Here is a 26,948-nt window from a genome sequence, read left to right on the forward strand (position 1 = left end):
TGAAAAAGCATGGGATAAAACCAGACTCGCTGAACATAGCGGACAATGAGGACTACTGAGAACTCAAGAACAATGGCAATGGGTTTTTGATCCTACTGCACGTACTGGCTGTGGGGGAGCCTAAGCAGTTTGGATGCTCACCTTACTAGACCTGGATGGAGGTGGGCGGTCCTTGGACTTCCCACAGGTCAGGGAACCCTGATTGCTCTTCGAGCTGACGAGGGAGGGACTCTTGATCGGGGGAGGGGGAGGGAAATGGGAGGCGGTGGCGGGGAGGAGGCAGAAATCTTTAATAAATAAATAAATTTAAAAAAATAATCTAAAGATACCAATAGTTCAGAAGAAGCTACAGACATGGGCTAGTTTTTCAATAATTAGTACAAAGTCCAGATTTTTTTAAATGCTCTGTTCAGAGGCAAGAAGGAAAAATCAGAACACAGTCATTGATTTTCCAGATGTGATAATTCAATATTTTTCCATCAACCATGAAGGATGTTTTCTACTCCCCTATAGGAGAACATGGGGCCAGTGGGAAGAACTGAGGTTTAGGGAAAGTAGACTATTTTAAATGCTGCTTCGATGTTGGCCACCTTGGCTACTTACTCTCTGTGACCATCAGTTAAACATATTAGGACAGTTAATGTTAAAGAAAGCACCAAGAGTGAATCTGATGCACAAAGAACACTTTCAGAAAACAGAGCATTGTGGTATTTTAAAATTATTTATACTCACACCAATAATGTATGTCATTCCTCCCAAAACTAAGATTTAAAACTCTCCACTATCAATCTCAGACCACAAAAAGGCAAGCAGGAGCCAGTGCCACTTGGAGGGTGCCAGGAGGGAGAATACAGATCCCAGAGTCATGCCAGGGCCAATTTCATCTCCCGTGGGTCATCTCTGGAAAACTTTGGGCCTCAAAGTATCAGTCTGTACTCCTTTAGATGCTTGGGGTCAGTTTCTAATGAAAAAGAGGATGGGGTGCAACTGCCCTCGGTAACCGACAAAATGCCATCTGCCTCTGTCATGGCTGAGTCCACACTATCCTCGTTTTCAGCAAGTTCTAAAGACGTGATGTGTCACAATCCTCAACTGTAATCAACATTCATAACTCATGTCACTCAATGTCCCAATCAAGCTGGTGACACACCTGCGGAGCAAAGAAAACCCCATGATAAATCTCATTCGAGGTCTGCGGCTTATACTTGACCACTGACTACCTCTGACAGCCAAGCGCAGAGCTGCGCCCTAGTTTATCCAGTGTTTGGTACTAACTACCTCCTCCACAGGACAAGTTTGAAAACGACAATATGGACACGAATTCTCCAGAGACAGCGTTGCCTCTACAGAACTGCCCGGATGCTCCCTGATGGTGGGTCACCATCTCTACAGGGTCACGTAGAGCACTTCGGCCCTTGTCTTACTGGGACTAAAACAGCTAACAACTAACTAGTTTCCTCCATCTATCTATCGAGTGCTATCAATATTCTTAAAGCCCACAAACCAAACATCTTCATCATCTCTGTAGACAGCATTATCATTTTTAAAGATATAAAAACTACCCAGATACAGTGAGTGGTGCATGCTTTTAATCTCAGCACTTGGGAAGCAGAGTAGACGGATCTCTGTGAGTTCAAGGCCAGTCTGATGTACACAGTAAGTTCAGGCCAGTGAGGAATACATAGGAAGAGCCTGTCTCAAAAACAAAAAAGGACTTTTTCACCTTGGAAAAATACTAAAAGTCTGTATAAAATGAAACTCTCTAAAGTGGTTGAATATAAAGTTTTCAGGAGAAAAAATACCAATATCTATAAATATTGTAAAATTTCAGGCCCTTAGTTGCAGCAATTCTACTTTTAGAACACTGACCCATAAGATACTTGAAAGAATACACAAAGACATGTACGAATGTTTTTAGTGAAAGACCCCTACTTAGCAGCATTAAGTTAGCAGCAGCAATAACGCTATTTTACAAGGCTTAAATTTTTGAGCAATATAATTAAAAGTTAGGACAGGGGAGTTTAACTTAGACATAAGGGCTGTGGTCAGCTTAGGGGCAGGGGCGCTGAGCAAGGCAGGATGTCTCTGGTCAACCATCTGGACTGCCAGCAGGGGACTTGGGGTCCAAAGGAAGAATGGCACCCTAGATAGGCCAGGGCAGCATGTATATCTGATTTCTTGGAAACCGCAAAATTGTACTCAGTTTGAACCCGAGCCTTGTTTGAATTGCCCAATCAGAACCCTGTAACTATGCCTCTCGCTTCTGTTCCCACGCTTCTGCTTCCCTACCCTATAAAAAACCCACTGTTCCAACCTGAAGGTGCGCAAGTCCTCCGAAAGACTTGTTGCCCGCAGGTACCTGTGTTAACTCAATAAACCTCTTGCTGTTGCAGCCGTATGAGTGGCCTCGCTGTTCCTTGGGAGGGTCTCCCCAGACTGAAAGGCAGCCCACCTTGGGGGTCTTTCATTAGCACAGCAGTATTTGCTAACAATGAGCAAACTAAAGCCTGTCCTTTAATGTGAAAAATCCCCCGCACTGTGGCACCATCCTGCTCATGACTGCACAGCTCTAAACGGATAAAGTGCATTAGCACACACTGATGTGGGTCCAGATGACACTGGAGTGTGTGTGTACGTGTGTGTACGTGTGTGTGGCTCAAGGCTTACAAAAAAAGGCAACTGAAAAACAGAACTCCGTGTGTCCCTTATACACAGCTGTGATCGTACCAAATGTGTCCAGAGCTGAGGTGAGTCAGAGGAGGAGCGGCATGGGGAAAGAGAGAAGGATTCGCCCCTCATCTTCCACACGTAGGACAGGGTGCGTCCCTCCCTCTAAAGGGAAGGGAGAGCAACATCCCGCCTCTCTCACCTTCACTCAGCTGCTCCAGCGACCCACGAGAAAGCAGACTTGAGAAAGACTCCACAACTGTGCATTTCTTCCTGTATCTGCGATGGAGACCGACACGTGGGAGGAGAACAGAGGGGAAGACGGGCATCAGAGCGAGTTCACCGTCACCGATAACCACCTGAATCACGCTGCAACTCAAAGCCCTCCTCTCCCCGTGCTGCATGCACAGTGCCTAGGCCTGCGTGCCAACCACAATGGGCATTCAATCCACCACGCCTAGTGCAGAGGAGCCCACACACCACCCTGGGCACAAATCGTGCATAAACCTACGCTCCTCTTCCTGGATAAAAGCCTAATTTCTGTGGTGAGCATCTCCACGGGAGAAAAATGGACGTAAAGTGCACTGTTGGGAAAACGCTCTTCATTTGAGGATTTCCAACATAATTACATGAAGATTCATCTTGCCCACATTAAAGTTCACCAGTACAGATAATGGCTTTCACTGAGGCCTGCTACATGCAGAGTAGAGCTTAACACTGATGCTCTGCCTCGCTCTGATCCACCAAGAGTGTCTAAGCACATCCTGAGGCAAATAGAAATTCCCTTCTGGTTGTGCAGTTTCTCCCATAGAGAGGAAGCACACTCCCTGCTTGACCTGACAAGATACTCGGTTCTTAACTCGTCTACCTCAGCAGACCTCAAAAGGTCTAACCCTCTGAAGCCTCCCTCAGGCTCTCACTAGAGTTCAGATCCATGTTTCCAGCAGGGGGCGCAGGTGCTAAACTGGGAGCCATATTATGAAGCCTCCAAGTTTCTCGGCCAATTCAGTTCTACCCAATGGAATTGAGGCTGAAGACCTGCGGCATAGTTCTGGCCAGCCTCAAACCCAGAGACCCTAGCTCAGCAAACGGCATCCCCTTGGCACTAAGGTAAGAAGGTCTGGGTCGTAAGTCAGATATTAACTACTCAGTCATACTTTTGGCAGGTTTGCAAAGCGTCCTTCATGGCGGAAATGCCGTTCTGGATGTCCTGCTGCTCAAAGGTCATGATGGCCTGCAAGACCACAATGGTGCTGTATCCCAAGGCGTGGTACATGCTCTCCTTGGCCCTGCAGAGAACACAGACAGTTAGCACATTTCAAATCAATGCAAGAAAAGGAAACAGAAGTCCCGGTGTTTCTGACATCAGCAACACAAAATCCTCACCACGCATGTTGACGTCTGCTCCACGTTCCTGAAATGATACACCCTCTGAAAGGCCTGCTTTAAAAACTCAAGCCCTGATTTAAACTCAGCAGAATAGAGCTGCCAACAACATGCCGTTCCCTGATTCAGCACAAGGGGGCAGCCTGGAGATTCATTTCCGAGAAAAAGTTTAAAAGCAAACCTATTTTATTTTTTTCTAATTGGATAGCGGGAAGTGTACCATCTTAATTTCTGAAATGAGTGAGGCCTGGTGGCCCACAACTTCAGTTCTAGCGTCTGAAAAATAGAGACAGGAGTTCAGGAATCCAAGGTCATCTTCGAGCCGAGTTTGAGGCCAGCCTGATTCTTTGTGATGAACAACTGCATGTAAAGATATGTGGATGGATGAAGGGGTTCACTGCGTGACGCACTATGTCATGCTAAAGCTTCAATGATGAGATTTTTCCCTCCCCTTTTTTTTCTTTTTTTCTTCCTTTTTTATCTTAAATTTTATTTTGCTTTTTTTCGCAGTGGAGGTTGCAAGGGCACAGAGCAGATGCAAGGGGATGGGAGATGGGTGGGATCGGGATGCATGACGTGAAAGACAAAGAATAAAGAAAGAGGTTTTTGATCCTACTGCACGTACTGGCTGTGGGGGAGCCTAGGCAGTTTGGATGCTCACCTTACTAGACCTGGATGGAGGTGGGTGGTCCTTGGACTTCCCACAGGTCAGGGAACCCTGATTGCTCTTCGAGCTGATAAGGGAGGGGGACTTGATCGGGGGGAGGGGGAGGGAAATGGGAGGCAGTGGCGGGGAGGAGACAGAAATCTTTAATAAATAAATAAATTTTTTTAAAAAAACCTGCTATCTCCTCTCTAGTCAAAGCCAGGAGGAAGCAAGATCTTTGCAATCAATTAGATCACAACCAAAGTAAACCTCAGGTCTACTACCTGGGTCTCCGGATTAAAGTCTGGGGGCTGAGGTTATCAAGTTCAGGATGATGGCCTGAGGCTGCTTGCTCTCCTCGAAGCCTCTTATGCTGATCATTTATGTTGGAAACATCAAGGTGGGGTTTTGTTTATAATTTAAATGCTATGGCTCAACACCCCTAGGCTACATAAAGCTAATGCAACATTATCCTTTTGCCTCGGACAGGGTCTAAAGAGCCTTCGTCCTGAATGAGGGCACTGCCTGCTCACACCGTGACATTCAAATCTCACACTCAAGTGAGGTAAAAAGGGAATTTTAACAGTGAATTACGCATAAAGATCAGAGACTATATAACTAGTGATTTATTTTTATCCCTATTTTATAAGCAGATGGTAGAGATAAAAAGAGAGACCTGTTTCAAAAATAAATGAATAAAGGAGACAGGTAAAGACACCGCAGAGTCAGAAGGCAAGCTGACAGTCGGCGAAGGGAGGCAGTTGTGAGGGCCCAAGGAGTGAGCCTGTGCCACCTTGACTGGAGGCCAGAGAGTTTGAGCGGATGTTTGCTCTTTCAAAGTTGTTGACCACAGGAGTAGCTACAACTGGAGATCCTGACCTGGGGTGTGGTTTAGGTTTTTGGGTATAAAGGTAGGTCCGCTCCACCCGAACCAAAGGTGGGAGAATTCAAGTCTATTCCTTATATCATGTTAATGAAGTCTGTCGCCTCCTGCTTCCCTTTTGGGGTGAAGTATGTAAGAGTGTGGAAAATAAGGGATCCATGATTCACTGAATGTCCTTCCTGGTGCTGTTCTGTGTTTCTGTCTCTTATTTCTCTCAGATCTCCGTTCCTTTTGCTTAATAATTCTAATCCTCATGCACCTACCCTGAAACGTATGAATTTCACTGAGACTTTGACAAGGATCCCACCCCCACCCCACCCCCTTAAACGGAGGTTTCCTCCCAGATAGACAAAGCTGACTGTTTGCTTGGGGTTCTGATTGTTCTGATTCTTTATTACAATGTTAAAATCCTTGTGCGCCCTTCCCATGTGTTGAATCTCAGTCTTCTCGATGTTTACTTTCACACCAAGGTTGTCACTGACTTCCACCACTCTATTTACCACGGCCTGCAGCTCGTTTGGACTCTCAGCAAGTAGCGCTGTATCGTTGGCGAAATGTAAGTTGTTAATTTGCACACCACCTATCTGCACGCCTATCTCCCCATCCTGCAGGGCTGTTGCTATTGTTAATTCCAGGGATGGATTAAAGAGTAGTGGTGAGAGGAGGCATGCCTACCTGCCACACTCCCACAATTGTCTTAAACTGATGACTTAGTTCTCCACCTCAAACAAACTGTCGACTTTGTCTATCCAGGAGGAGACCTCAGTTCAAAGGAGGGAACTATTTCAGATGTCAAGAGGCAAATAGGGACAGCAAGGGCTGCATTCCAGGCACTAGGAAAGGTTTGGTCAGCAAGAGACACAACGACAACAAAATGACAGGTATATGAGACACTTGTCTTGAGCTGCCGCCTTTATAACTCTGAAACCTGGACAGTGAGACGCTCCTCAGAACAGCATCTAAATGTGTTTGAGATGGCGTGTCTCAGGAGGATTCTAGGAGTCACACGAAGAGATAGGCTACTTGAGATGCTTCAGCCATGTTATGAGAATAAAAGACAGCAGATAGCCAAAGACAACACTGCTTGGAGGAGTGCACAGGATAAGGTGAAGCGGAAGGCACAAAGAACGCTGGACAGACAGCATAAAGGAAGACTGTGGAGCCTTGGGCATGACAATAACACAAGCAGCTAGGACTACCCAGGAGAGGAACTGGAGGACCACAATAAACAGGCTGCCCATGCATGCTTAAGCGTTGCTCAGGCATAAATGATGATGATCAACAATGATCTTCGACAAGCAGTGGTCCAGACGATGACAGATGAAGTCTGAGGGATACCACTGGCCACTTGATGTGAGGGATCAGACTCCCCAACTTCAGCATCAAGTCTTCCTCTAGCAAGTTACAAAAGAACTCAGCTTCACCGGAACTGAGTCTGGAGACAAGATCAGTTCTGCAAAGTCTGTCAAAAGCAGAGCTGAGGTCAGTAAGCAGGTAGGGCTGGGGCACTACCACGTCTGCAAAACTCAGTGACAGAAGCAGGGAGCCCCTATCGGATTCCTGACATCTTAACTTTGATTTTAGCACCAAGATCAGGCTTCTCTAGTCACTCCCCTGTTTGCTTCAGAGGAAACGCTGTTCAACAATTGCTAACAGGAGTGCTCATGTGAAGACTTCGCTCCAGAGAACAAACGTGGGCCTCGAACACCAGAGACGACATCTGAGCAAGCATGGGAAGAAGCATCCAAAATTCCTATTGACTAAATTTGAAACAGCATCTCTTTAAAGCTGGTTGATGGGAAGGGGTCTCAATCCAATTAGCTTACAAACACTGGGCAGATACAGACATTAACACAGAAGCATGACATCAGAGAAACATGAAAAATATCTAATGAGAAACAGCCAATTACCATGGACGAAGCAGCTCCAAGGCATCTTTAAACTTGTTACTTAGAAATAAGTTCAATGCCTCTGCACACTCTTCCAGCCCACTCTTGAGATCCACCTTGGTTGATGAACTGAAGAAAAAAAAAAGATAAAGGATTTGTATAGTATTTACTATTAGCACCTTGTCCCAAGGAGTCGGGGAGGGGATCTCGGTGACCAGCTGAAATTCCCCCTTTGCCACTTCCCAATGCTGGGCAGGAGCTTCCCCTGCCCTCTGTAAGGCCAATGCTCTGCATCTATCTCTAAGAACCAGGTGGCCGTGAGCACAGGCACATGCACGTGAGCATGCGCGTACTGCACACAGGGGCCGAACAGTGAGTGCCCAATTACCCACATTAACATTTAAAAGTACCTAAACCTCTGCAGAGGAGGGGAGTGGAGACATAGAGACAACAAAAGATTGTATGTGTTTCCGGTTTGTTCTTTCAAACAGTCTGACAATTCCCTGCCCTATCCTCCCAAGTGCTACAATCACACGCATGAAACTCTCAACCCCATTTTCAGGCAGAGTCTTCTGACTGTGCAGCCTGTCCACGCTGGTGTTCTATCCTCTGGCTCATCTTCCTAGGCGGCCAGGATAGAAGGAGGAGGCGCACAGCACTGCCTTCTCCCCAGAACAACTTCCCTTATCAAAGAAGAGTCCTCCCTGTTCTTCCCAAGGGAAACAGAAAAAGAAAAAATGGCACCCCCAAAGTCCAGTGCTTCGGCATGCTGGCTATCAAAGCAGGAGCGTCAAAACCCATGTCTCTCTGGCCTCCCACCTCCTTTTATCTTTCATCCTTTCGTTCTTTCTGTAAACTGTAGCCGTGACCCAAAGCTCAGCCTAGACCTGATGGTAACCCATCTGCCTTGGCTTCCTAAGCACTAGGGTGGGCATGTGCTAAGAGGCCTCATTTTCTAAGTCCCAGCGCCAACCCTGTCTATAACATACCCGGGCCTCAACTTTCTTATCTATAAAATGGGAGCACGGCAATTTATTTCCAGGGCTGTTGTGAAGAAGAGATCGGCCAACAAACACTGCCCATGGTAGGTACCAATTCGATGAGGGTGTGGAGGGAAGGGGTCACACACATGGAGGCCTGATTCTGATGAGCCTTGCCATAGAAAGATGCTCCCTAACAGAGGAGTGACTCATGAGAATATCTGCGTGCAGGGGGAAGGAATTCTAGGCTGCACATGCAGCAGGCAGGACAGAAAATGAGAGAAACAGACGAAACTAGGCCAAAGTCAGCAACGACAGTGTCAGAGGAGGTGGGTTCTATTCTAAGAACAAAGGGAGGAACATTGTCTCAGAAATCCTGTCCCCTGGGTGTGGCAGAGTGCGGCTTTAGCCTCAGCACTCAGAAGGCAGGGACAGGCCGACCTCTGGAAGTCCTCAGCCAGCCTGATCTACATGTCCAGTTCCTGACCAACCAGGGCCGCTTTCCCTTCCCAGCCGCTGTGTTCCAGGTTTCTCTCTCACCTGCTCTGCATCCCCTCCCACTCTCTAAGGTGACAGCTCATCCTCCATTGTCAGGAAATGAGCTGTGACCAGAATGCTCTCCTGTCAACAAACAGCTACCTCCGCATCTCAGCTGCCATCTGGAGGATGCACTACACCTGTCCCAGCCCGGAGTAAACAAAGAAGCCACAGCCCTTCAAAGTTGTCTTGTATGAGGTCTGCCTGGAACTGAACCCACTACTCCCAGCACTGCCTGCCAAAGGCTCTGGCTTCCATCTTGGCTAGGGTTCCTCCTGGAGACACACCCCCCTCTCTGCTCCCAAGGCCATCCCACGAATGCAGAAGGTTATCCCTTCAGACCTAAGCTCTAAAGCTCTCCCCAAGAATGCCTTCCTGACGACAGAGGCTTTGACGTCATGATTTCAATTATAAGCAGGCATTAGAGACACCTTTGTGAGCTTGTCAGTGCTGACTGCTGGACCACACACTCAAAGGCTTCTGACTCAGGGGGCCTGGCATGAGCCCAAGGGAAAGCCCAGTTTTGCTTTAATGCACCCTCTACGCCAGTGTCAGACTTCTCTTCCTAAAACAGATATTCATGGCGCTGTCTTCTCAGATTAAGAACCAAAAATGGGCTGCCACATAAAGTTCAACAGGCCCAGGAAACATACGCCCACCAAAAGATTTTTAAGAACCACCAGGCATCTCAAAGGTTCATCAACACGGGATGCCCCTCAAGCCTGGCACGACAGAATGAAAAGAATCCGGAACCAGAAGTAAAAGTCGGTGTTTCCATCTCCGGAGAGTCCCCTGGGTCCCGGCCCATCTCTGAAACACCAAGGTGCTTTCACAAGCCACAACCTGTTTGAAAGACATAGTGGCAACGGTTGCTATGGGCATGCTTTGTGAGTGTTCCTGCTCCGAGTGAGTCAGCAGCTGTGTATAATCTTGTAAACGCTATGGATGCTCGGCCCACACACTCACATTCTGGACCCGCCGGAGCCCTGCCGGCTTCCTGCCACGCATCCTCGGTGAAGTACAGACTCCTTCCTAGTTCTAATTTACAAGACATGCTAATACAAGGCAGAATTATTTTTTTCAGTCCTATAGCTTTAAAAACCACACAAAATAACTTATAACAAGCATCTCTCCCCTTTAACAATACACTTGATAGCAAATGCTGCATGCCTTGCGGTGAATGAGGATCTGAGCTTTGGTTCTGCTCCTGACCTCAACCCAGTCCTACATATGACCATTACAAGTCGGTTTTCTTCCCTAGTACTCAGTTTGCTAATTCATAAGATATGTCTAGCAAAAGTGCCCACATTATAAGCTGCACTATTATCACATGTGCTGTGCTTAGATCAGTGCAGAAGTCCTTGGATAATGCCAGCTATTGGTACCATTATTTGGTAATAACTTAACTGCTTTCAGTAATTTGGAGCCATTTGTTCACGTATCCACGCAACTGTATAACACCAGGCAATGTCCAATGACTAGAGAGGGAATGAGCATAAAGATGGAAGAGGAGATGAATGACAGGCAGTTCAGAAAATCAGAAGGGTTCACCCATGAAGACCTTCTGCAGACACACACGTGACTAGAAGGAGAAACTCACACTGGGAACTTAGGGACGATGGTGCCTAGGGCAGAGCTGGCTCATGACTTTGTCCCATGAAGACACCCGAGTGTGCGTGCGTGGGAGGGAAGGAGCACGTGTAGGGTAGCAGAGAGGAGGTGGGATCGCTGGCGTCCTCACCGGGTGGAGCCAGATAGAGTGTCTGCTTTCCCCAGTTTCCTCCAGGTCTCCTTGGCATCGAGAACTATAGTCAAAGATTTCCCATACCGCACCAACTCTATTCAAACTGGGGCCCTAAACAACAGGATCTCAAACCCCATCACAACCCCATTTTCTCTGGATGTGTCTCTACTTTCAGATGAGTCTTTTAGACTGACTTATTTTGGGCAAGAAGAGAATTGAAGACTGGGCAGTCATGGTTAGGCCTGCTAGCAAATGGGGGTTTGCTCTTCCATAATAGGTTGAGAAGAATTTAGGGGTTCCATACCATTTGACACATCATATGCTTTTCTCTTGTTTATCTGGTTGTTGTTGTTGTTGTTGTTGTTGTTGTTGTTCTAGATTCCCAACCATGAACCTACCATGGATGACAGGGCACTCTTTCTTCTCCTGTATTAACATGTGGAGGAGAGGAGCGCTTCCTCCTGCTAGATTCCCTGGGGAGGGACTTCGTTGGTTTCCTTTCTGCTTTATTCCTCCCCTGTGTAGAATAAAGGCCCTGAAGCAAAAGGATCACAAGTTCAAATCCAGTGGGCTAGCTGAGTGGTGACTTGAAAAGGCGAAGTAGGTGAGTGGGCGTGAGTAACCCAACCGCTGCAGCTGCAGCCACCACTGCCGCCACCTCCCTGCCTCCTATTTTGGGCACTAAAGATTGCAAACCAAGATTACATAATATCAGCAAATACTCTGGCACTGAGTTATAGCACCAGCCCTCATCCAGCCTTTTCTTAAGAAAGAAAGGGGTACCGCCTGTTGGCTCTGTGATGCAATGAGCCAAGGAGAGTAGGCTCTATCACCCCAACCCACGAAGCAAAGCCTACAACTTTGGGCCTAAGATCATACAGGGATGAGGTAAAAACAAAACAACCAAAATCCCCAAAGCATGTCTCCACATAACAAGCCTACGTCCTCTCATGCAGTCTTTGTGACTTAAAAAAAGCTTAGAGTTCCATCTTCACAGGTCAGAGCCCTTCACTGACATCCCAAGTGCCTCTAAACCAGCAGCTCTCAACCTGTGGGTTGTGACTCTTTGGAGTCACATGACCCTCTCACAGGGGTCACCTGAGACTGACTATCAGAAAACAGATATTTATATTATGATTCATAAAAGTAGCAAAATTATAGATACGAAGTAGCAATGAAAATAATGTTATGGTTGGGGTCACCACAACATGAGGAACTGTATTTAAGGGTCACAGCATTAGAGAGGCTGAGAACCATTGCGCTCACAAAAATGCTAAGGAAACAGGTCTTCCTCAGGAGGCCTTAACACTCCCAATGTCATGCGCGAAATCAGGGAGAGACAAGACTTTACTCTTCATAGATCTTTACCAAAGAATGTGGTAATTTGCACAAGAACCTAACTGTACTAAAAAGATTCCAGCAACCCTCTTGCCTAAGATTCAGGCATGCAGATCCAAAGGCTCAGACACGCACAGCAAATAACCAGAGTCTCTTTTCTCTTTAATTAGCCAAGGCAGAGGGGAGACCACAAGTTCACAACGAGAGGGATGCAGCCAGGCACTCAAAAAGCTATCACACGGGAGGCTGGCGCAGGGAGAGAACAAGTTCAATCTATCTGCAGGGCCGGTCCCTCATACACAAGCTAATGGAGAACTCAGGAAATGTGGCACAGGTATCAACCACTGCTGCAGAACCAGAAATGATAAAAATATGAATATAAGAAAGATAAAAGTGTGATTAAATAATACAGAAAGGGAGGAGGTAAAAGTCGTCATCTTTCAGACACTAAAAGGGATGGTGGTACATGGCTTTAGTCCTAGCTATTGGGAGGCAGAGGCAGGCAGATCTCTGTGAGTTCCAGGCCAGCCTGGTCTACAGAGTGAGTTCTAGGACAGCAGGAACCACATAGAAAGACCCTGTCAAGGACAGGACAGGAAAGGAAAGGGGAAAAAAAGAAAAAGGAAAAGAAAAGAAAAAAACGCTTAGTCTAGTCACATGAACAAGAACAATGTGTTCATCCTTCAGTCCCACAGGAGAACGCAGGTCTGGCTCAGAGCCACCCCCACGGTGCTGCAGCACTCCATGTCGAGTGTGTCTTAGGAGATACGTGCATTCACAGGAGACAGCTGGGCTCCTGTAAGCTAGTTCTGCGTTACAGCCATCTCTCCTATCCGGGTTTACCTAAGCACAGTGAGCTGTTCTTTAATATAGCACCAGTGTGGTGCTAGTTTTGCAATGCCTAATATGTCTCTAATAAAATTAACTTATTTTGAAATGGCTCCTTGGCAAACATTGGAAACTACCCTGGTGTAGCCTACTATTAAAAATGCTAGACACTGATAAGCAGGTAAAGTCAGTGCCTTGGGCAAATGCCAGCTATGTCAGGAAGAAGAAATCAAAAAGCTGAGACAGGAGGACTGCTGGGAGCTCAAGGCCAGCTTGAGCTAGACAATGAATTCAAGTCTGAACTGGACAACATGTGCAACCACTTATCAACAACACGGAGGCTGTAGAGGTAGGTCAGTCGGTAAAGCAAGTCCTTGTATGAGTGAGGACCTGAGTTTGGATCCCCAGAAACCATGTGCAGAGCAGGATGTAGTGGGCGCACCTATACGTCCTAGCAAGGACGACACGGAAGGCGGAGACAAGCAGACTCATAGAGTTCACAGACCCACCGGCCTGGCCTAGGTGGTGACGCTCCAGCCCAGTGACAGATCCTTCCCCAAACAAAAGGGAGAGGGCTCTGAGGACGAACAGACAGCCAAGGCTATCCTGTGAGCGCAGCATGGGCAACTCCTCCCGCCACAAACACAGTAAGTAAACAGATTAATGAACCTATTAATTAAAAATGAGAAAGGGTCAGATTCAATGGTCTGGGCAATCTATCCTTCATTCTTTTTTTTTTTTTTTTTTTTTTGAGACAGGGTTTCTCTGTGGTTTTGGAGCCTGTCCTGGAACTAGCTCTTGTAGACCAGGCTGGTCTCGAACTCACAGAGATCCGCCTACCTCTGCCTCCCAAGTGCTGGGATTAAAGGCATGCACCACCACCGCCCAGCATTCTTTCTTTTTCTTTTTTTTTTTTTTTGGTTTTTTTTTTTTTTTTCGAGACAGGGTTTCTCTGTGGCTTTAGAGCCTGTCCTGGAACTAGCTCTTGTAGACCAGGCTGGTCTCGAACTCACAGAGATCTGCCTGCCTCTGCCTCCCGAGTGCTGGGATTAAAGGCGTGTCAGCATTCTTTCTTAAAGAACAGTATAATAATAAGAACATAAAACTTTAATAAAATATCCACAGCCACTTAAAGAGTCTGGTCCATCAATAGCCAGTGTATCCGCACATTGTGCTATCCAGACGTTTACACCTGCAACACTGAAATGCTGTCCTTGACCAGCAGTGGCTCTCTCTAGCTCACATTCTTTACCAACAATCCAAACAAAGCCCCCTCTTCCCACACTGCCTTCTACTCAGTTTCACCATAACTAATGACTCGACCATTTGGGAACCTCACCCTACTGAACAGCCTCTGGAGTGCTACCTCCTCAGTGGCTGTAATTTCATGGTGCTAAGAGTTCCCCAAAGCAGTCTTCATTAATACCTGGCACCAGCCTGCTTTGTACCCACGTGGGGCTGAAGTGGTACCCACGCTAGCAAGTGAAGAGTAGAAAGATCTATAAAAGGCTTCTCTCCATCCCTTTAGCCTGAGACCCTTGACTCCTGCTTTTGTGAATTCCTCAAATACAATACATCAAAACAACTACGACACACTTTATCCTTGAGATCTGAAAATGAGCAACCTTTCCAACAGTTCACTTCCATGGACAAACACCTGTGTGAAGACCCAAGCATGTCTCCTCGCTAATTACAGGATGTGGTAAGAGGATGAAGTGATGGGAAAAGTCTGGGCCAACAAGGTGTCTTCCCTCATTTTTCCAAACTGCTTAGTACAACGACTTCAGCAACTAGTCTATTAAGAAACTGGAGGTGAAAAGCACGAAACCATGAAAATCCATAACTTCATCACTGGTGCCCTTTAAAACTACTGGTAATAGATGCAACCTCAAAGAATTTCAGAGCTGCAGAGTATCTTAGCTGGTGGCCATGTACTTCTCTAGGCATCAAGAACCTTCGATGGGAAGATTTCTCTCCTATTCCTAGGCTGAAAGAACAAAAGAAACAGCACAATCATTGATGTGAAACTAAGCACACACGCTGGTCAATCACCAGGGCAGGTGGAACGACAAAAGGCACCCTATTTACAAACGAGGGCAGAGCATCAGAATCAGCATGTTTGCCTCCCAACTACCGCCTAGCTGCAGCACCCCAATCAATTCACCTGACACCCAGTGCTTCCTGTTTATTAAATGGTGACCCAAATTCTAGACCTGCCTGCCTTATAGTACTGTTTGGAGAAGCCCACTGGTGCTTGTGGGGAGGGAGTTTGAGGAGGTGACACTGGTTACTTCCTGTGCCACCTGATACCAGCCACACCCACAAACTTCAGAAAGGCTGATGCCTCACTGACCGCAGTAGAATACCTTCTGATGAAAAGGGTGGGGGCATTTCGTTTTGCTAGGGCTACAAAACCTGCACGTGTTAAGAATAATAAAAGCATCTCGACACCCTAACACCATTTCTCACAAGTGATCTCCACGTCTCCTGGATGTTCATCTCTAACCTTTTCTCTTCCCATCTCAGACGTATACACAAATCTCACTCATTTTTCTACCTCCCTTCAGGCTTGCTCTGTGTCCTAACCATGGCTCCTCTGCTAGATTGCATCTGGAGTGTCCCAAAGGACCCATGTGTTAGTGTTGGTGTCCAAAGGTGTCACGGTAAAGTCTCTAAGAGGAAGGGTCCAAGTGGGAGATGGTTCGGTGATGGACTGTGGTGCCCTGGCTTTCTCCTCCTGTCTCCTTCCCTGGCCATGGTGTGACCGCGGTACTGGCTGCCGTGCACTCCCTCCACGAAGTGCAGCCTCATCACAGAGTCACAGCCAGCGGGGCTGGCCCATCACGAACTGGAAACGCCAAACCTGAAGCTCGTACAACACAATAAGCCTTTCTAAGTTGATTGCCTCCAGTTTAAAAAGCAGACTATAGAACAATGTAACATGATCCCATTTTAAACAATTTAATAAATCTAAAAAGACTACAAATTCTGGTATTACATTTCATTCTCTTTGTGCTTTCTGTGGCTCCAGAGTTTCTACAATGGGTACGTCTTAATATTTTGACCACCCTCTGACACTCCTGAGACTGCCAATAACGTTTACTTTGAATCAGAGGGCAGAGCTAGCTACTAGATGACCAAAATTAGCCATAGGGTTTATGGAGGACCAAGGACATACAGAGAGCCGCAGGAAGTAGCAGGGTGGGGCTTAGATTCTCAGCCTTTTTGGATTGAGAAAGGAGAGTGAAGGTTACTGGTCCCTTCTTCACTGCTTCTCTGATCAATGAGGTTTTTACCCCACTACCTGGCTCCCGAGTTTTTATTGATAAAGAGTAATTAGATAAACACTTCAGCAAACAAAACAAGTTCTAAAACTTAAAGAAAAGCCAATAAAAGTTACCTGCTACCTCGCCTGAGGAGTTGAGTTCAGTTTCCCGACCCACACAGTGAAAGGTGACAACTAACTCCTATAAATTATCCTCTACACTATATGCATGTGCTATATACCCACTCTAACACACATGCACACACACACACACGTGCTATATACCCACTCTAACACACATGCACACACACACGTGCTATATACTCACTCTAACACACATGCACACACACACGTGCTATATACTCACTCTAACACACACATGTGCTATATACTCACTCTAACACACATGCACATACACACACATGTGCTATATACTCACTCTAACACACACGCACACACACATGTGCTATATACTCACTCTAACACACATGCGCACACACACATGTGCTATATACTCACTCTGACACACATGCACACACACATGTGCCATATACTCACTCTAACACACATGCACATACACACATGTGCTATATACTCACTCTAACACACACGCGCACACACACATGTGCTATATACTCACTCTAACACACATGCACACACACACATGTGCTATATACTCACTCTAACACACATGCACACACACACATGTGCTATATACTCACTCTAACACACATGCACACACACACACGTGCTATATACTCACTCTAACACACATGCACACACACATGTGCTATATACTCACTCTAACACACACGCACACACACATGTGCTATATACTCACTCTAACACACATGCGCACACACACATGTGCTATATACTCACTCTGACACACATGCACACACACATGTGCCATATACTCACTCTAACACACATGCACATACACACATGTGCTATATACTCACTCTAACACACACGCGCACACACACATGTGCTATATACTCACTCTAACACACATGCACACACACACATGTGCTATATACTCACTCTAACACACATGCACACACACACATGTGCTATATACTCACTCTAACACACATGCACACACACACACGTGCTATATACTCACTCTAACACACATGCACACATACATGTGCTATATACTCACTCTAACACACATGCACACACACATATGTGCTATATACTCACTCTAACACACATACATATACACACATGCAAATACACATATGTGCTATGTACTCACTCTAACACACATGCACATACACACACATGTGCTATGTACTCACTCTAACACACATGCACATACACACACATGTGCTATGTACTCACTCTAACACACATGCACATACACACACGTGCTATGTACTCACTCTAACACACATGCACATACACACACGTGCTATGTACTCACTCTAACACACATGCACATACACACACGTGCTATGTACTCACTCTAACACACATGCACATACACACATGTGCTATGTACTCTAACACACATGCACACACATGTGCTATGTACCCACTCTAACACATATGTACATACACACATGTTCTATGTACTCTGACACACATGCACATACACACATGTGCTATGTACTCACTCTAACACACATGCACATACTCAAAATAATGCGATTTTTTTTTTAGAAACAAGAAGGTATGCCCCCAAAGTTTAATTTAGTTTGCTCGCATCTTCTCTAGCTTATAAAATGAACGTGATAATTGCCTAGGTCCACCCCCACCTCACTGGCGTCCCCCGCAGTCTCCTGACCTGCCCACAGCAGATGCTCCAAGCTGTCTGGATGCTCGTTTGGTGTCACATGGTACAAAGTGAAAGCCGCTTGTGGCCATGTCTGAGGGAGATCTGTTGATTAGAAAGCAGTGAGATCTTTAGCTCTTTGTCCTGTGAGAAAGGGACCGCACACACATGAGTGCACAGTGCACACCAACACACACCTGTCCATCATTTTCTAGAACTCATTTCTACTCCAATTTAATTCTATTTCATGTTAGACTTCCTGAAATTAAACCACTGGGAGCCGGGCAGTGGTGGTGCAGGCTTTTAATCCCAGCACTTGGAAGGTAAGGGGACAGATCTCTGTGAGTTCAAGACCAGCCTGGTCTACAAAGCCAGTTCCAGGACAGCCAAGACTACTCAGAGAAACTCTGTCTCAAAAACTAAAAAAGAAAGAGAGAGAAAACCCACTGGGAGATTGAATTTCCTTATATTTCAACACACGAACAATAGACTGAAATCACCCACAGCCTGCTATCTTCTGCATCCTTTTTCTTTAATTCTTCCCCGCTCCTTTATTTGACAAAGAGGGCAAGGACAGGCAAGGGGTGGCTACATAGTCCTGGCTGGCTGGAATTCAGCACGTAGGTCAGGTTGGTCTCAAACTCGCAGCAATCCTCCTGGCTCTGCCAAATGCTGGGATCATGAGTGTGTCTGTCACTGTGCCTGACTAAGATCATGCATACATATGTATAGTCCTCCGGGTTTTTGTGGGTTTTCAGTCAGGGTCTGTCTCCGGGTGGCCAGGCCAGCCTCAGACTCCCAAGTGCTGAGATTACAAAGATGAGCCTCCCTGCCTGCTCAGACCTTTCTCCCCAAGTAAAACTATGAATATTTCATTAAGACATTTATTATAGTCATAAGGCAGAGCTCTGAGACGGCGGCTACCCATCTTAGGGTATTGGGCTTGGCTGTTATCACTGCTAATGCATACGGGGGTTTTGCCTGCATTTATGTGTGTACCATGTGTGAGAGCCTGGTGGCCCAGAAAGCCAGAAATGGGTGTCACATCTGCAAAGATTGGAGTTACAGATGGCTATGAGCTGCCATGTGGGTGCTGGGGATCCAGCTCAGGTCCTCTCACAGAGCAGCCAGCTCCCTTACCCAGTCAGCCAACTCTCCAGTACTGCTGCAGTTTTATTTTGTTTTGTTATGTTTCTAAAGATAGAAGTTTGCTCTAAAGCCAGACTGGCCTTAAATACAGCCCTTGCCTCAGCCCCACGAATGCCAGGACCGCAGGTATATGTTCCCACGCTTGGCCCTGAATGCCAGATCTTCAATTAGAGCTATTTCCTTCCACCAGCTTATTTCCTAAGTACTGGCTTAGGTGAATGGCGAGACCTGAGTCTACTAACGAAAGTTTAACTACATCTTTCTCACCCTTTATACTTTTACACACTAAATTCCCAGAAATTGTTTCAGATTTTACATCAGGATCACAACCAGGCCACCATGCCACAAACTGCTTTAAGTCCCCAGGATCTGCTCAGGATCGGCTGTTTTCCTGAGGTGGATGTGTTCTGTAACACACTTCACTTGCAAATATCAGTAGTGAGGTAAGTGTGTCTACTCATCTCCCCTTCTCCAGGGGCTCCTCCAGGGATCTGGTCATAATACGCCACCAAGGGGTATGACATCTTTTATGGCGGGAGCCAAAATTTCATTCTTAAGGTCAGCATGCTCAGTTCTGCCTTCAGCGCCTTAAGTTTCTGTCTCAGCTCTCTGTCTGCACTTTCTTCCACTGCTCCATAGAAAATTACTCGGCAGAGCAATGAGGATGTACTGCCTTCTCAGAAGGGTGCCAAGGATGTGGCAGGAGGGACTTCCGGAGAAACGGGAAAGAAACTGGGCTGTGGATGCTGACAGTGCAGATTCCTGCTTCCTCAGGACTTGGGTGGCCTTTGTCACATCCTTTGCAGCATGACATTTCCCAACCAAGACTCTCATCAAATGAGCCAGGTGGTGGTGGTGCACACCTTTAATCCTAGCACTCAGGAGGCAAAGGCAGGTGGATCTCCGAGTTCGACGCCAGCCTGGTCTATGGAATGAGTTCCAGGACTACCTAGGCTACACAGAGAAACCCTGCCTCAAAACACCAATGAATGAATGAAGGAAGGGAGGGAGGGGGGAGGGAGGGAGGGAGAGAGGGAGGGAGGGAGGGAGGGAGGGAGGGAGGGAGGGAGGGAAGCAAACGACATTTATCCCTTCAGAAAACGAGGACTCTAGGTAGCAGAGAGCTTATAAAATCACAGCTTACTCCTGAGACAGACAAGGCACAGAACCAAGTATGCTATGGCCTTTTGCCTGCAATCACTCAGAATTTACACACCTAACTCATTCAGTATAAACTGCTGTCTGTACTTCACCAGAACCTACTTTCTCCTTTTTTAAAAAAGAGAACTAGGAATGTTCCAAATGTATGAAGTAGAGAAAACAGCACAGTACATCTGGAATGTGGTTTGGGGGTTTAATATGTTCTACACTTAACCTCCACCCCAATTCCTTCCTTCCTCCTAAGATAGACAATCAATATCCCATCCTCCAGCCATTTGTTAGCTCAGAAATGAGACAAAGGGAAGACTGGCGTCCTCACAGGATCCTACTGCACCGGCAGGCACACAGGAGAATTCACTCTCAGGAGACTTGCTCGCCTTTGCTGGGCCAGCACTGACCACTAACATTTATAGTCTAGAAAATGGGGCATTTGGGCTGGAGACATGGCTCAGCAGTTGATCTGTTGCTCTTAGAGAAGACGCAGGTTTGACTCTCAGAACCCACATGATGGCTTACAACCACCCATAGCTCCAGATCCCCAGGGACCCAATGCCCTCTTCTGACCCCTGGAGATACAGGCTCACACAGGATACACACGGTGCACATACACACACACACACAGGCAAAACATTCATACACATAAAATAAATCCAGTTATTAAAAGCTTGACATTAACTTGTATCTATTTTACTCCAATAGATACACAAATGTCTGAAAATGGTATGGCTTTATCACCTGGCCAGTGATAAACAAACCAGTTTTGTGTTTCATACCAGTTTAGCAACATTGTATCAACGTTTTCTCTTCAGTCCCCGAAGTGCTTTGGGGAGCATTTTATCACCTCAATGATCTTCCTGTTGGTCAACAGCCCCAGACAGGTGTTGATGCCGCAGTGAGTATTTGCTGACAATGCCACACTATGCAGCAACCAGAGAGGACAAGCTCCTGCGTGAGTGGCCTGGTTCCGGACACATTTATTCCACACATCCATTGGTCCCCACGCTTCACACCTTGACCAGTACCTCAGCTTTCTGATCAGTGCAGGCCAACAGATGTGAGTCATCTGGTTTGTTAACTGGTATTTGGGGATCTTTCTATTATATCATTATAAGTAAAAAGTTACTTTATAAAATTATATTAAGAAGTCTTGCTGGATTTTTTTATTCAGACTTTATTATATTATTACAAATGCCTTTTATAATATTGCAAGTTTTGTGCAAAAATACCCTCTATAGTATCGCATCTTTACATCTATATACATTTCTATGACTTGAGTCTACCCTGCCCACTACAAAGTCCATTGTGATTAAACACCTGGTCCCAAGGAGGAGGTGGTGAACCCTAGGGAGGTAGAATCTAGTGGGAGAGCCTTAGATCACTGGGGTGTTGTGAGTTCTCTCATGAACAATGTTATAAAAGGTACAAACCTGGCGTGTCCATCCCCGTCCTCTCCTCCTGTTCAGAACATGACTGTTCCTACACAAGCTACCATCTATCAGCCTTACCACAGGGGAGGACTGCCTGATCTACAACTCTGAACTCCCAGAAGTGTGGGCAAAGTAACCTTTTCTCTGTATGGCTTAGCTACCACAGGTATTCTGTTGAAGTGATTTAAAAGAGCAACACCAAATCTGTATATTGATCCGTTTTAAAATATGTACCATCACAATCAGCACAACTTATTTAAGATTTATCTATTTATTTATTATGTATACAGGCTTCTGCCTGCATATATGCCTGCATTGAGGCCAGAAGAGGCCACCAGAACACATTATAGATGTTGTGAGCTACCATGTGGTGGCTAGGAATTGAACTCAGGACCTCTGGAAGAGGAGCCAATGTTCTTAACCTCTGAGCCACTTCTCCAGGCCCATAACTTTTAAATTTTACCTAAATGCTTCTTAGTTCTACAGTTATTCTAAATACTGCTATACTTATATTAGAAAGTATATTTTCAAATAGTTAAAAAAAATCTTATTTGCTTGACAGTAAAGAAGGCCACATAGTATATTTCAATTACAGTTATTAATATATAAGTAAAATATGCCTTTATTTTGCATTGTTTTGAACACTCTGGTTCTTAAATGTTTTAAACAGATTTATGAAATATATTTCCCATAGGATTCCAACTATCACCACAATCTAACATACAGCACCCCATCATCCCAGGACCAACCTATTAACTGTCTTCTCCATTTCCTCACGACCTCTCATTATACGCAAACACTAATCTTTTTGAATCTGCAGGTTTTAGTTTTCTGGACAGTTAGCACTTATCATACATGCTGTTTTGGATGACTGGCTTTTTTCCCTTTCCATGTTTCCAAGACTCATGCATGTTCTATGGAACAGGTAACAAGACTCCATTCTATCTAATACTAAATAATATGCCATAGCTAAGATATGCCAAATTTGGTGATCATTTCATTTGTTCATTATGTATGGACATTACACTTTTTGTACATCTTGAAGACTGATGCTATTAATATTTGTGTACAAATTGTGTGTGAAAATAGTAGGCCAGGAAATTGATGGCTCTACATTTAACACTAAAGAATTACCAATTGGTTTCCAAAGTGGTTATGTGGACTTATAATCGAACCAATAAAATGGGACAGCTCCAGTTTCCTTACAATTTGAAGAACATTTGTCATTTTGGTGAGTGTGGTAATTGCTTTGCAAGGTGGGGCTTTGGTGATGGATGTGTGCACTGGCTGCTTGGGATCCAAACACAAATCCTGGTGCTCATGCAGAGAACACTTTACTAACTGAGCCAAGCCCTTGCCCTGCGGTTTTGACTCACATTTGCCTAATGGCTGATGACATTAAGAATTTTTGAAGGCACTTATTTGGCCATTTGTGTATCTTCTTTGAGAACTATCCAGATTCTTTTCATATTTCTAATTGGGCTATCTGTCTTTTCATTATTGACTTAAGCTCCACTCTAATTTTCAAATACTACATAGGTCTATTTGTTGTTAATTTGTTTTGTTTTTCAAAACAGAGTTTCTCTTTGCTGCCCTGGCTATCTTGGAACTCACCCATGTGGTACATGCCTACATCCCTGACAGAGAACATACATACAAATAAAAAATAAATCTTGGCTTTTAAATCAGAAACAAATACACAGTGGAGGAAGAGAGAGGAAGGGAGGGAGGGAGGATGGGAGGGAGGAAAGATGGAAAGGAGGGAGGGAGGGAGGGAGGGAGGGAGGGAGGGAGGGAGGGAGGGAGGGAGATAGAAAACACAAACAGCCCAGAACTTGACATGTTTTCCCTTCAGCCTTCACCACACCACCCCTAGCCATCACCACTGCTATCAGAACAGAAGAACATTACTCTGACCTTTTCTCTCCTTCCCACCCTGGTTCTTTATAAGAACATACAATTGATAACGTGACAGAGTAATAAGAACGTAATTGTGCTCTATCTTCTCCAAATTTTCACACAAGATCATACATTGTTTTCGCAATCAGGAAAAGGAATATTTAGGCTCAAATCACTAAGGAAACACTCAAGTATTAATTTAAGGAAATAAACTCTGAACATGCCGTGCAGATCACACAGCACAAAATGAAGCTAAAAATAGGCACGCACGGCGTAATTGATTGCTTTTAGCCCTCCCCAGGTGAAGAAGTCAGGATGTTTCTCTACCTAATGTTTTTCCCACACCATTTTAGACCACTCAGAAACCTTTCAATTTTCCGCTAAACTGAGGAAGTCCTTCACCCTGCGGTTGTGTCTATCTGAACGTTACTATGTCCTCCACTAGGACAGGCTTTATCGCTTCGCTTTTCTTTCTGGGTTTTCGAAACAGGGTTTCTATGTGTAGTCCTGGCTGTACTGGAACTCACTCTGAAGACCAGGCTGGCCTTGAACTCACAGAGATCCACCTGCCTCTGCCTCGTGCTGGGATTAAAGGGGTGCGCCACCCCTGTCTTGCTCAGCCTGTTTCTTCACTCTTGTCTGCCTTTACTGAAATGAACTATGGCCGATTCCCGTCTTACATGAGGTCCTGGGGATTGCCCTTGAAGCAAGCGCTCCACCACTCAGTGCCCAGCCTTCTTCTCACGTGTGTTCCAAGAAGGCTTCGCTAAGTTGTCCAGACAGGCCCTGAGTTCTCAATCTTCTTCCTGCCTTAGCCTCCCTGGCAGTGGGGATCACAGACCTTCCGAGGGGGCGCAGCTGAATGGGGATTTCCTCTTTACTGGAGGAACTGGCTCTGACAGGACAGGAAGTAGTACACTGTCAACTGGAATTTCCTATGTACTGGAGACTGTGCTCATGGACTATGTACACAGGACTGTGGAGATGGCAGCCAGGGTTGAATATTGTGAGGTTAGCCCAGGCTCTATAGAGAGCTGATGTCTGAAAACGCACAAACAAAATAAAATCAAAGTGATAAGTCCTGTATGAAGAAGATATGACGTGGTGCCCACAGACACGGCTCCGCAGGTAAGAGTGCTTGCCACACAAGTCCGACAACCTGAATCACTCTCTGGAACCCACATAAAGGTGGAAGGAGAGTACCATCTCCCAAAAGCTGTTCTCTGACCCCCCACACACTGTGGCACATGAGCATCCGCTCTCACACACATCACACACACACACGACAGTAATACATGATTTTTGAGAGAGGTGTGGCTTAGCGACATGGTAGTGAAATAGTGAGTTCCTTAAAAGTGAACTGACGAACATGGCGGGATGCTAACTGGCGCCACGTACGTGGTGTTAATACAGACAGGGTGTGCAGGCTGAGCAAAGTGAGCCCTAAACAACTGACTCTTCCCGGGACTGGAAGCATCTTGAAGGACAGTGCCACAGCACCTAGCCCCGTGCTGGGGAAGGGAACCTTCGATTAGCATTATGCTGACTGGACAGAGGAACCAGGGAGCAACTGCAGGGTGGCACCACCCTCCCCTGAGCAGACCAGCCACCCCTGATCTACCCACCAACCTAGACACACTCACTGTGCCAAGACCAACGACAGCAAAGGAAATCAAAAGTAACAGCCAGGGAAAGAAGACACTTAAGGTTGGTTCTCAAGGTCATAAAGTTTTTAACTCCAGAGCAAGACGCACAGGCAGAACTAAGTAAACAGAAGCACATCAAAAGCTTGGCTCAGCGGGGCGATGGTGGTGGTGCAGGCTTTAATCCCAGCACTCGGGAGGCAGAGGCAGGTGGGTCTCTGTGAGTTCAAAGCCAGCCTGATCTACAAAGTGAGTTCCAAAACAGAGTTACACAGAGAAACCCTGTCTCCAAAATAATAATAATAATCATAAATAAAATAAAATAAAATAAAACTTTGTTCAAGCCACCAGAGCACGGTGATGCACACCTTTAATCCCAGCACTTGGGGGCAGAGGCAGGTGGATCTTTGTGAATTTGAGACCTGCCTCGTCTATGGAGTGAGTTGCAGGATAGCCAAAGGACACACAGAGAAAGAAACCCTGTATCAAGAAAAACAAACAAACAAACAACTTAGTTTACTCGAAAGATTCCCATGCACCCTACTATGAAAAAGAGTCTCTTAGATAACGACCAAATAAGACGTTTTCAGGCTAGCTTAGTGACAAAGTGGGAGTAGTTTCAGGACCTGGGGTTCCTGTGGGCCAACCGAGACCAAGAAAGAGTGCTAAGCCCCAGGATCAGGGCCATGCCCACTCACAAGCCCCACAGGCACCTACAAACACCCACAGCCACACACAGACAGCGGGGGCTAACAGCCAGTGCAAAGGCCTGACAGTGGGTCCTACCAGGAGCCCCTCCCCAGCCTCCCACTGTAGCAGCTTCGCCCTGGAGGGAGGGAAGGAGGCCGCTGGGTAGTGGCCCTCCCTCGCCACACCCCACTCCACCATCTCTCCAGAAATTAGCCCTGGAAATCTGAAAGCCAGCTTCACTGACAGCTTTGTGTTGGTTTGTTTTCAGTTCCTGGTGGGAATTGGGGCTTCGCTGAAAAGTAAGATCACTAGGAAAGAATAAACGTTCATTTCCACACTGAGTATGGAGTATGTCAGGCCTGACTCACTAAGTGGGCAGAGGGAAACCGCTGTCTGTTCAAACTGTCCCCAAACAGTGCTGTTCTCCTTGCCCAAAGACACAGCAAACTCCCAAGAACAGGAACCTAGACCTTCCCAACTTCTTCCCTCAGGCAGAGCAAATCAAATTTCCTGTGTCACTTGAAACCAATGACAACAGGGTGGCAGACTGGCAGGAGAGGTGTGCAGCTCCTGGGTCCAACCGCTCAGCTCACTCTTTTAACTGAAAGGCAAATGCGGGCCGGTGTGTGTGGGGGGGGTCCTCTTCTCTACTGGAGGACTCGCTTCCAGCAGTAAATTTACTTCACCGCTCTCATCCTTCCGCACCAGAGTACCCCCGAGAATTGAGAAAGCAGTCTACCAGGACGAAAGGCAAAGCCGGGCACCACCCCATGTGTGGCAGCCGTCGTGATGGCAGGCCTCGGCAAGAGCAGGAAAGAACAATTCCGGGCTCAGTCTACCTCATGGGGACGCTCCCACAAGGCGATGTACTCCGTTTGTAAAATCACCTTTTAGCTGGAGCCAGCACATAAATAAATGTAAGGGTTGCCAGGGTGGCAATGTTGTTGTGCCCCTTAAGACGAGGAGCGCCAAGAGCTTCCCAGACACAGGCCAGGGAAGGCATTCATTCCAGCTACTCAGCGCTTCTGCCTAATGT

At 46.2% G+C, this 26,948-nt stretch overlaps 1 protein-coding gene across 3 annotated transcripts in view; it reads right to left on the reverse strand.

Moving 5' to 3' along the window:
- The window catches only part of Ttc39b (tetratricopeptide repeat domain 39B), a 115,968-nt gene that overhangs the window by 39,940 nt on the left and 49,080 nt on the right, over window positions 1-26,948 (reverse strand). For 2 of the 3 annotated variants that reach the window (XM_075947029.1, XM_075947028.1), the window contains 4 exons: window positions 17,956-18,048; window positions 7,493-7,600; window positions 3,825-3,956; window positions 2,870-2,946 (listed from right to left, as the gene is read on the reverse strand). In XM_075947029.1, the coding sequence (XP_075803144.1) occupies window positions 2,870-2,946; window positions 3,825-3,956; window positions 7,493-7,600; window positions 17,956-18,035 (397 nt within the window). In that variant the 5' untranslated portion in view covers window positions 18,036-18,048. The remainder of the gene's footprint in view (window positions 1-2,869; window positions 2,947-3,824; window positions 3,957-7,492; window positions 7,601-17,955; window positions 18,049-26,948) is intronic. The other variant, XM_075947030.1, reaches the window with a different exon arrangement.

This window comes from Microtus pennsylvanicus, chromosome 13 (assembly GCF_037038515.1).
Source record: "Microtus pennsylvanicus isolate mMicPen1 chromosome 13, mMicPen1.hap1, whole genome shotgun sequence".
NCBI lineage: Eukaryota > Metazoa > Chordata > Mammalia > Rodentia > Cricetidae > Microtus > Microtus pennsylvanicus.